The sequence below is a fragment of the Antrostomus carolinensis genome, unplaced genomic scaffold, assembly GCF_000700745.2.
Source record: "Antrostomus carolinensis isolate BGI_N321 unplaced genomic scaffold, ASM70074v2 scaffold37857, whole genome shotgun sequence".
Taxonomy (NCBI): Eukaryota; Metazoa; Chordata; class Aves; order Caprimulgiformes; family Caprimulgidae; genus Antrostomus; species Antrostomus carolinensis.
Window position 1 is genome coordinate 1 of NW_010330173.1, and position 11,611 is coordinate 11,611.

Below are 11,611 nucleotides of genomic sequence, written 5' to 3' on the forward strand. Positions count from 1 at the left end.
GAGACCCTCCGGGCCGGTCCGTGGAGCTGAAACCGCTGAAGTTGCAGTAGAGTGCCGTGCTGCCCGTCAGGGCGAGCGAGCCGCTGCAGGAGGTGCTTAAACGCGCCCCAGTGCCCATAGCAAACGGGGGAGGCTGGAGGGAGGCAAACCGTCCTCTCCGGTTACATGTTGTGATGAAGCTGGGGAGGTGTGAGAAGGGTGGGCAGCGAGTTTCCACAGGTGTCAGGTCAATCAGGGAAGGCTTTGCTGATGAATGCCTTTCACACTTGGGCATCCTGGCTGTCAGACACTTGTGCTGCAGTAGGGCCACCGGCGAGTAACAGTAGATCTGGTGCCTCAGGGTCAGGAAAGCACCTGCAGCCCGTCAGCTGCAGATAAGAAGGGACTTCCTCTGTTGGAAATAGACAATGTGTGAATTTTCCGTCATTGCTTCTCTAGAGTCTTGTAAAACATGACTTCTGGGCATCCCATCCCCAAGACTGTGACAAATCTGGGGCGGTCAGATACCTCGGGAAGCGCTTTATCTCCCCAGGACACTCTTCAGAGCTGTGCAAAAGTAACAGAGCGTGCTTCTGCTGTTTTGCTGATCGTCTCAGGAGCTGGTGGCACAGCAGCCTAAGAGATGGAGAAATGTCTTTTAGTGATAGCCAGAAGAGTTGTCTGGCATGAAACCAAGCAGTGGGTAGGACACTGAAACCCTAAGGGACCTGAGAAAATAAGTCATACACATTTGTCTCACTTCTTCCTGAGGAGTATAAATTCTTGGTGAAAGCTGTAGCACACAGATCTTGGGGAGGGGGCTGAGACAGTTAAGATGCCGGCTGCCTTAGTGTGACTGTCATGCCTGCCCATATTTGTTCTGCAGAACTCATGCAGCCACAGAGGAGCAGGAAGGTGCAATGTTCAAACCATGATGCAACACATATGGTCGTTCTCTGCCGTGATGGGCAACTTTCTGAACAGTGGGCTACAGCTCCAGCTGAATGCTCTAAGACAAGGTAAGAAGCTTTCACAGGGTGGAGGTATGGATGGTAACGATTGGAGAAGGTGGCCCACTTTTCCTAAAGGTAACATCCAAGAGACTGAGACGTGTTCCTGTTGTAGAGAGGGAACTGGGACACATTCATTCCTAGTACCCCAAACTTTTATCTTCTCTTGTTACGCAGCAAGAAGTGCACTGGTTTTGAGGATAACAACAAGATCTGAGCTGCTTGAGATGCACGAGACAGCTTTCTGTCAAACTTAGTAAGGATTGGTAGCGTATACCAGAGTAATGCAGGTGACTTGCAAACCACATGTAGCTTGGGAAAGCTGCGGGTGATGGACCCAAGCACATCTGAACCTTTCCACCTTCTGATTAAGCTGTGAGGGTAACCATCATCTAAAAATGGCACAGTTTGCTGTGGGATTTTCTGATAACTTGCCCTGGGCTGAGCCTGATTCTCTTCCAGATTCTCATGGTGCAGACCACAACCAAATCAGTTAGTGCAGCTGCAGTAGGCTAGCATAAGAGTAGGGTGAATTAACTTATCGGTGCCCTGTATTTTTCCACATAACTCCCACTAAACATGCTAGGACTTGGTGAGCAGAGGATCTTCTTCCTTTAGTTTGTCTCATGGCACAGCATCTATCTATTTTTATTTATTTTTTTCCTTGTTTTTGTAGGCTGGTGAAAACCCTAGGAAACCATGATATTGTTCAAATAGCGTGTGGGGACCAGCACGCCATGGCACTGTCCAGAGGTAGCCTCTTTCAAGCACACTTCTCCAAATGGCGGTTACATTATGGCAGGCTTGCTCTCGGAAGGGAGTGTTTGAACTCCTTCCAGTAGTCGCTGACACCGTTGGAGAGTAATGAGTGATGGGTGGGAGACACAAAGTGCGCTGGCTATCAGTGCTGCTCTTCCCTCCCAGCACCCGGGGACCTGCAGCTCTGTCTCTCCAGTTCCTGAGCACTACCCCTCTACAAAGGTTGAGAGCAGATGTGGCTGCCCTATTCTCTGGCCACCAGACCTGCTCATTCTTAAGTTGGAGCAGCTCTCTGGTTGGGAACTTATTGCATGTATGGCTTTAGAGGCGGAGACACCCTGCCTTTATTCTTACTGCGCTGAATCACATGGGCAGCATGGGACTGCCCCAAAGGAGTCAGAAGCAAACAGCAAGATTTGGTTGCTGCTGATGGTCTCACCTTGCAGCTAGATCCCTGAAAACAGCACTGATTTTCACTTCCACTCACAAAGTGCAAAGACACAAGGGAAACAGTGAGGCTGAGCTGTTTTCTTTTGTTCTGTGTGTGAAGGAGGTAAGCTCTTCAGCTGGGGCCAGAACACCCATGGACAGCTTGGAGTGGGGAGCCAAACCACGCTCATCTCCGAACCACAGCTGGTGGAAAGACTAAAGGGCGTCCCACTTGCTCAAATTGCTGCTGGAGGAGCTCACAGCACCGCTGTGTCACTCTCTGGAGCTGTGTACTCCTGGGGAAAGAATGATTTTGGACAGCTGGGACTTGGAGACACAGAAGGTAAGGAAGGACAGCAGTAGGAAGGTGTTTTCCTGGTCAGTGAGCTTACTGCAGACACAGGAGTGGCCCCTCACCCAAAGGGGCTCCTCAGTGCTGCTTTGGAGCAGCAGTGGACAGTAAAATCTTTTGAAGAAAGTATATCTGGATAAGTTCTTTGTTTCTTGACCAGGATAGGCATGCAGGGACAAGGGATTTAGGGGTTGTATTTCTATAGAGAACTTCCAATCATTTTATGTGGCCAACTGGATAGCATGGCTTAAAACCATATGACTCAGAGGTCTCTTTCCACTCCCATTCTCTCTCCAGGCAGTCTTCCATTATGGAAATTCATTTTATACCTCTTTGCCTTCTTTAATTCTCTGTAAACACAAGGTGAGAGAAGAATTAAAATCACCCATTGTCTTCAAAGCTAGAAGGCTAGAGCAGAGTTTCCCTAGCCAGACAGAACGTGAAGTCATCAGGATCTGAATGAGTCCATACCCCTGAGAGTCAGATATTTTGAAGCCAAGGATCTTTTGGCAAGCAAATGTGGAAGTGCTGTACTTTGTTTCAGATTGAATACAAATGAAAAGAAAATAATATGAGAAAGAGAACATTATAAGAGAGAATATGTTATAGCGGAGGGTAGAAAACAACTGAAAACCAACTTGTAAATACACGAATTGCTGTAAGAGAGGACTGAAAAGTGCTGAAGCCCCCGATTTTCTAAGTCTTTGTGTGAGACCCTCCAGGAATCTTTTGCTTTAACAGTGCTATCTTCTTTCCAGACAGGGACTGCCCATCATACGTTGGAGCATTAGAGCACTGGAAGACTGTATTTATCTCATGTGGAGCAGATCATACTGCAGTTCTCTCTAATGTGAGTCTGAAATGGAAAGCCAGCAACTGAGAACTCACTCTGTGAGAAAAGACACGCTACTAAAAGTCAGCATAGAGAAATTGGGTGGCAATGTCTGCTTCCATCCGAGTCTGAAGATCATCCCGAAGGGATGCTAACTAAGCTGCTGGGAAAACTGACCTTTTCTCAGATTCCCATCACCTGCGTGCAAAGTTTTGCAGGGGGATGGTGAATGGGAATCCTGGTGCAAAGAGATGCAGTTCAACTCTCTACTTTTAGAAAATATGTTATTTTTCATAGCATATTGGGGACTTCAGAAAATGTGAACAATAGCTAATTCACTAGTGTTTGCTCATACAAGTAAAATTCTTAAGCAACAAGGAGTTATTCTCAGGAGCTAAATTGCTCTTTTCAGGAGTTAAATGATTTGGACATTAGATAATGTAAGATTAGGCTTGATGCGAAGTGAAGTCTACCTGTGTTTGAATCAGCGATGTTTTGAATCAAGTCCCATATAACATATCGTATCTTGCTAGCTCTCACTCTTGGTGGTGACCATTTGAATGCCATTAATAACACAGTGATCCTGTTGTTTGTTTTCCCACCTTCAAGGAGGGGTTGGTGTGCACCTTTGGAGCAGGAGGGGCTGGCCAGCTTGGTCACAACTCCACCCGAAATGAACTTGTACCTCGTGTGGTGGCCGAGCTGTGGGGAGCAAGAGTTTCACAGGTTGCCTGCGGCAGGTAGGACAGTACCAATAACATGCCTTGTAAGTTCCAGGTCTTAGGGGAATCACTGAAGAACAGTAGGGAGGGGAGTCACCAAGATGTTCAAATCCCTGTATCCCAGTAGGTCAGCACTGTTAGAATATCACCCACTCTTCAAGTGTAAGCCACCCTCCTGCCATAGCCCCAGTGAAAGCAGAACCCTCAACCTGTGCTGAGCAGAGGGAGAGGGCTGCAAAAAACACCAGAAGCCCTTGATTTTTTGCTTTTTTAAGAAACAAAAGGTATACTGGGTTCCAAAGGGCAAAGGAGAGTCAAAAGCCTGCGTCACAGAAGTCGCTGAATCCCCATCCACTTTGACAAACTAGTGGGTCCTTAGAAAGAACCAAAGAGTGGTGATAATTACCCAGTTTCATTCTGACTTTCTGGAACTGGGCCAGAAAATGTCTCCTGTTGACTTTCCTGGGTTTTGTATCAGGCTCAGCAGCATAGAAGTTGCACTTTTAAAAATGGAAGGAACTGAAGCTAGCAAGGCATAACACTTTTTTTCTGTATGTGGAGCCAGGGTAAATTACAAATATTAGAGGATAGTGTAGGAAATTTGAGTCCATACATTTCTTTATTGCTGAATGTTTATGCATGGAAGGGTCCTAAGACTTTGGTTAAAGGGATTCTATAGCTGGACTGTCAGGACTTCTAAAGACAAGCCTCAGCTATCCACTCTGAAAACATATCTGTAGATTTTATTCTGACTAGCCCAGTGGTATTAGCTTATTTTGACCATTTTTCTTTTTCTGAACAGTCAGCATACCCTGGCCTATGTCCCCTCCTTGGACAAAGTCTATTCCTTTGGTTCTGGTGAAGAAGGAAAGCTGAGAGATGAGAGGAAGCCTAATCAGTTGATACCACTTCCCATCAATTCACCAGTGAATGCTGGAACATCCTGTCAGGGTAATGGCCATTGCAGATCTATACAATCTATATTTGTTTCTTCCAGGGAAATGTTTTCTTTCTTGATATCATGTTTACACTGAGAGGCTAACATTACGTCTCATGCTTGCTTGGTCATCCTAACAGATTTTACAATGGATAATTCCATTTGCTGCTTGATTTATCATCATGGGTAATGGCCGCATAGAATCAACTTTTAGACAGACAGCTACTATCTCAGGGGCTTTTTTTGCTCTTCCACATCTGTGCAGTGAACTCTCTGAAGATAATGACTGTCTCTTCAAATGTTCCTTTGAAAATCTTTTTATTCTCTCACAGAAAACAACACGTCACAAAAGGTGATTCAGATTATTGTAAGAGGAAAGGAAACTATTCTTCGCAGAAAGAACAAGGTATGTGCATATTTGGTCATGGCTCTAATTTTACCACTGTTCACATTACTGCTGGAAACATTTGGATTTTCCATCCTGTTTTAGCACTCCAAGTTCATATATGTCTCGTGCAGTTCTTTCTATGCATTCCCAGGAACTAACTTGTATTGCAGTTATATATCTGTTCTGTGGTTAATGCACCTAGATCATGTTGGATGACCATTCATTTGTTCATACCTGGGCTGAAATCTTCTTGTAATGACTGGCTTGAAAAAAAGAATCCCATCTGCTAGACTGGTAATTTTGTCAATATTTTCATGCATTTCACACAGAGCTTCTCTTTGAATGGAATTGCCACTCTGAAGGATAAAGAAGTGGACGCATGGATTTCTAATTCCAGTACACAACATTGGGAGAGTATAAAAAAGTACGTCAGAAACCTGCTGGTTTTTTGTTTCCCCCCCTGATACATGACTGTCTCTAAAATTGTTATTCTTTGGAGACTATTGTAGGAACTGTTGTTCAATAATTTAGCTGAGACAGAATCTTGAACCAGCACTTCTTACCTAGTTTTTGCACAGGAAAAAGAGATCTTGATAAGCAGCAGCCCTTCGATAACCCTTTTGCAGGAACAGAGCAGATGTACTGCCTGGCTTCAGCACAACCAGAACACAGTACACAGAATGGTTGTTAAGCTTATGAAGAGCCGACAAGTTAAATTGAACAAGTGAAGTATTCACTTCACTGTGAGGGTGGTCAGGCACTGGAACAGGTTGCCCAAGGAAGTTGTGGATGCCCCCTCCCTGGAAGTGTTCAAGGCCAGGCTGGATGAGGCTTTGAGCAACCTGGTCTAGTGGAAGGTGTCCCTGCTGATGGCAGTGGGGTTGGAACTAGATGATCTTTAAGGTCCCTTCCAATCCTAACCATTCTATGATTCTATGATTTGGTCTGCAGACCAAGGCCTTGTGCAAAAATTGTAATCTAGAGTACCCAAACTGGAATGTTTTTTGTGTGACAGCATTTAAAAAGTAGTGATCTCTTCTTTAGTTACCCATTTTCAAAAGCAGTAAGTATATACTACTGTGGGAAGCCTTACACTTACGGCTGAGAATTATGATTATGTAGTCTTTTTTCAGATCTTATGTGGGAGGTTATTTTCTTTGGGCAAGTCTGACTCCAGCTGCTGATTTTGAGCATTTAAAAGCCTTGGCTAATATGGATCTAAATGTTTCCTTGACCACTTGGGTTGGATCATATGCAAAGTGGTTGTTGAGAGGGTGAGAGAGAGGGGGTTCTTTCCAGTTCTCAATAGGAAGGACCTGACAGCAAATAGCTTGATAAAATAGCTGCTTTAATAAGACTAGAACCAGGAATACAGGTGGTGAGTAAATCTAATGCCCCTTCAGATGCTGGGAACCCAGCGTTGGGCAGCAGCAAATGGATATGCTGATGGATTTTCTCTCAGCATGCTACAAAGATCCCATCCAGGGAGGGGTTCTTCCTCCCTCCCATGCCACAAAGCCCTTTATTTTGCATAACAAACAAAACCAGATAATGCCCCAACCTGAGAGGAGAACATTATCTCCATCATAACACCCACCAGCATGCAACACAGGCTGGCATGGGGCGCTTGAGCAGGTTCCCTTACAAGGCCCAGGAGAGCAGAGGTGGCTTGACAAAGATCACTAGCTCCTCAAATACAATGTCTTCTGCAACACTGTCAGTAAAGTGGTGCTAAGAAAAGTTTTATGTGGTCAGGTGCAGACACACTTGTACACACTTTTTTTGTTCTTTCAGAATTGTTAAATTCTTTCTTTCTGAAGTTGCTACTTATGTTCAAAGGATTTGCTTTGCTTTGTTTTTTACTACCAGGAATATCAAACTGATCTTTTCATCTGAGGCTTGCATCAATGGAAGCTTCCTGGAGAAAAGGTAGCGTGCGCTAACTTAGATATAACAGAATACATTGGCTGCATGTAAACTGACGAGAAAGTGTTATTTTAGGCCACATATATAGAGAAGATTAGTTGTATCTCAATTTGCAAGAAGCAAGTCTGTATTTTTTAAAGCCCATACTAAAATTAAATCTCCCCAGTCTTGTTGAAATTTGCTATGGAAGGTCACATTCTAGCAGATTATCATGATGATAATGGTTGAGTCGCCATCCCTGGTGGTATTTGAAAGTTGTGTAGATGTGGCACTTAGGGACACGGTTTAGTGTTAGGTTTACGGTTTAACTCGATGGCCTTAAAGGTCTTTTCGAAGCTAAATGATTCTATGAGTCTATGATAAGCCCTTTAGGCAATATTACAGCTCCCAAAGGATCCATGATAGCTCCTCCCAGCACTGAAGTGCAAATTGTTTTAGGGCGAAATACAGGAAGCCAGCTGTTAACAGTGCACAGCTACACAAGACAGGAAGGACAGAATATTAATCAGGTCACACCACAGTGAGAATCTCTTCTTAGAACAGCTGAAATTATACCCACTGGAGCTGGGGCTGAACTTTCCAAGTATTTTCTGATGTTAGGATGCTTCAGTATTCAATCAGTAACAAAAACCAGCTTTTCACATAATTTGGTGTTCTTTTTTTCCTTTGTGATAGAGACAAACATTTCAAAACTTCCAAAGAAGTCTCGGGTGTGGACATGTCAGAAGTGCAATATTTTTATGAGAAGATCAGTGAGAAGCCAAAAGTCTTCCAGGAGGTAAGGATTCGATATAAGGATTCTCAGTACACAGATACTAAGGACCTCTGGATTTGTGCATGAAACTTGGGAATTCTCTGCCAACCTAATGCATAGATTATTTTGGCAAAACTTAATTGCATTCTTAACCCTTGTCTCTTTTTTTTTTTTTTCTCCCTGTGAAGGTGCAAAGGGAGATTGACAAGTTACTGCCATCATTGTCTTCCTCTCCCATCTCACCTGAAAATTTCAGAGTCTACTTGATCTTGCCTTTCCTTATGCAGGGAGAATGTGACAGCTGTTTCCATTCTCTCAGGCTGCTAGCACAAGCCATCACAAAGCTCCAGCCAAAGGACTTGGAAACTCTTGGTATGGTTTTATGATCATAGAACTGAATGACTTAAATGCTTGGTCATTTTTGGCTGTGGAGGAAGAGTTAGTGTTGCCGATGTAATTTGTTCCAGAGTTCAGTCTGGGAAAAGTGCTTGTGGTAGAAGTAGAAACATGGAGACGACACAACAAGACACAAGAAAAAAAAGAATTCTTAATCTGTGGTTTAGTAATTTTTGTAGTGCAAAATCAAGCATTTTTTGGTTTAGTTCATTTGATAAAAAGAGAAAATGCAGCTTCATCTAGAAATTGCAGTTATTTGCATGTTACCTGTGATGGATACTTCACTAGCTGTTTTCTTTACAGAATGCCTGTGGTCAAATCTAGAAACATCCTTTTTTGAGGAGCTGGTCATTCTGTATCAGAGGGTTTCCCAGACAAACCTGTGTCAATTTATCATGGAAGTTTTAGGTTGCCAAAGAAGCTCCTACAAGCTGCACCCACATGAAACAGAGACTCTGCAAATACTACAGATTCTTTACCAGGTGAGAAGGTGTTTGGATCCTGATTAATTAGGATGTATCAGTACAAGTTAGTCTATTTTAACCATTTTCACTTGTTGAATTCTCTGGGTTTCCTTCTTATAAGGAAACATTGGGCCTTATCATTTGACATTGCTTCAGGGATCACTTTGTCTCTACACCAGCATAGCTTCAAAGGAATCCTGGTCTTGACTTGTGCCTCGCTCACCCTCTATAGAAATGAAGAGCTGAAGCATGAGCAAGAAATAAAGAGCTGGCGGTGGGCAGTGGGAGGGATACTTTCAGTGGTGTGAGGAGTGCATGCATTGATGTGTACAGGGCTAGGGATGTGCTCTCTGTTATGTAGCATGCCCATTCCCCTTTCCGCTAGTGAGATCCCTCACCCCAGTAACTGCTCACAGCATTTAAAAGACAACCCACCTGCTTGGCCCATCGTGGCTACTACAGTAACACTGCATGATGCTTTAAGAGCCTGTTACCTGAGAAATTTTCTGGGACAATAGAATTAGAGCATCTTCAGCTGCATATGAGCGAGGGGAAGAAAGGGGGCAATGACTGTATTCTTCTTGACCACCATCCTTTCTCCTGCTGAGATGTTCAAAGTTTAGGAAAGTCAAGAGCTCGAGCATGCACTTAGCACGCATCAGGGAGAGTTGTTAAATTTTGTTCAGAATTTAATATCCTTTTGGCTGAGGATGTGGATTTGGGCCTCAAAATTAACACTCTCGAATCTGTATTTATTCAGATAAATAAATGAAAATTGCTTTCCTGCTAGTTTATGCAGGGCTTTCTGAGACTTCTCACTGATGAGTTCACAGAATCACGGAATTGCCTAGATTGAAAAAGACCTTCAAGATCATCAAGTCCAGCCATTAACCTCACACTGACAAGTCCTGACTAAACCATGTCCCTAAGCACTATGTCTACACACTCTTAAATACCTCCAGGGATGGAGACTCCACCACTGCTGCCCTGGGCAACCCATTCCAATGCCCAAGAACCCTCTCAGTAAAGGAATTTTTCCTCACATCCAATCTAAACTTCCCTTGGTGCAACTTGAGGCCATTTCCTCTCATTGTATCACTTGTTACTTGGTTGAACAGACTGACCCCCACCTCTCTACTGTTCTGTGCTACTTGTAGCGTTTCTATCCTTCCACTTCTGTGCAAGGTCTCAGAGCTCTTTCTGCAGAGTCCTGTTACTCTTTAGTCCTGTCCTGCCACACAGATGCATAGCTCACTAGATCTGCTGACGCGCCTTTTCATGTTGCATGTATCAATGCAGGTGAACTCCAGAACCGGTTTCAGAGTACAAGAAAACTACTTCTATGTGACTCAAGTGAAAGAGATTATCAGATTGTATTCGTTCTTTAATATAGGAGTAAGTACAAAGTCTTGCCAGCAGCACAAACCACTTTTTTTTTCTGTTTTATTTAAATGAATTGATATATATGAAAGTTAACTCTAGACTCTAGCCTAGTATATCTCAAAGACAATACATTTTCCCTAGGCCTCCAGCTATTCTAAATCATGCAAGCTATTTACCTCCCAGTATTTTAGCAGCTACAATAGTTCCTTTCCTGAGATGACCCCTGGTTCTGAGTCAGAGCTGTCCTCCAGCACCTTAAGCAGCTCTACTTGCTTTGAACTGGTGATCAGTGTGAAGTAGCGCCATGAAGGATAGCTGCTGTATTTCTTGTTACTCTGGATTTTATTATGTTTAATTAACAGAAATATTGTGAGGTCTCTTTAAACTTTTATGTAGAAACCCTATTGAGCATTTCAATTTGCTTATATCTAAAAACAAAGCTGTGGTAATAAAAAATAATCTGTGAAATGGTTCATTTCTCGATGACACGAAGGAGAGAAAATCAGCTACCAAACTCAATCAGTGTCACAGGAAGCAGCATGAAATGGAAATGTGGATAGTAGGACCTTCCTTAGGCAAAAAATGCAGTTTTCTGGGAACGTGGCTGGTATTTGCAGGGCAACTGCCCAATTCTTCCATAAGCTTTCATTTGCTATTGTACCAATTAACCAGAGTGGAAGAGGAGGTTTGAGAAACAGTATAGAATCAAAATAGGACATTACCTTTAGTTGCTGCCTTATCACGCTGGAGGTATAACACTTTGGATTAGATTATTTTGTATACCAGTACCTACTTTTGGTATTACAGATAATAAACCAAACAGTTTTTAATGATATACCATAACCTGGGTATCCAGGACATTTTTACTCTATGTTTTGGTTTAGCTGAGTTATGGAAGATACTTTTAAAATCACTATCTCTGTTTTATTCTTGGGGCATGGTAGTACAAGTGTGTGCCTGCACAGAGAGTTCAGATGCCTCTCTGTCAGGGTTTCGCACTCACAGAAGTGTTTAAAAGCTGCTTTTAGAAAGTGTGCCTGTGTTGGTGTAGTGTTCATGTACGCAGCAAGGGCATGTGTCAGAGATGCAGGCGTTTGCCAGAGTACAGACTAGCAGTTCAGTCGGCACATGCACCCCTGAACTCTGATTTTGCAAGAGAAAATCAAGACGTCTTTTTCCTTCTTCCTTGTCATTTCAGGTGGCCCTATGGAAGCTGACCAAATATCCATGCATCTTTGACATGCAGGACAAGATGGACATTCATCGTATAGAACGCAACA

At 43.3% G+C, this 11,611-nt stretch overlaps 1 protein-coding gene across 1 annotated transcript in view; it reads left to right on the forward strand.

The window, feature by feature from the left end:
• Window positions 1-865: 865 nt before the first annotated feature.
• Window positions 866-11,611, forward strand: part of LOC104528747 (E3 ISG15--protein ligase HERC5) — a gene marked incomplete at its 5' end in the record, with an annotated part of 11,930 nt that continues 1,184 nt past the window's right edge. The window contains 14 exons of the mRNA XM_029086167.1: window positions 866-998; window positions 1,666-1,742; window positions 2,299-2,520; window positions 3,288-3,379; window positions 3,971-4,101; window positions 4,886-5,034; window positions 5,353-5,426; window positions 5,738-5,832; window positions 7,278-7,337; window positions 8,010-8,112; window positions 8,277-8,460; window positions 8,788-8,966; window positions 10,248-10,343; window positions 11,530-11,611. The exon at window positions 11,530-11,611 is cut by the window's right edge and continues 44 nt beyond it. Of these exons, the coding sequence (XP_028942000.1) occupies window positions 866-998; window positions 1,666-1,742; window positions 2,299-2,520; window positions 3,288-3,379; window positions 3,971-4,101; window positions 4,886-5,034; window positions 5,353-5,426; window positions 5,738-5,832; window positions 7,278-7,337; window positions 8,010-8,112; window positions 8,277-8,460; window positions 8,788-8,966; window positions 10,248-10,343; window positions 11,530-11,611 (1,677 nt within the window). The remainder of the gene's footprint in view (window positions 999-1,665; window positions 1,743-2,298; window positions 2,521-3,287; window positions 3,380-3,970; window positions 4,102-4,885; window positions 5,035-5,352; window positions 5,427-5,737; window positions 5,833-7,277; window positions 7,338-8,009; window positions 8,113-8,276; window positions 8,461-8,787; window positions 8,967-10,247; window positions 10,344-11,529) is intronic.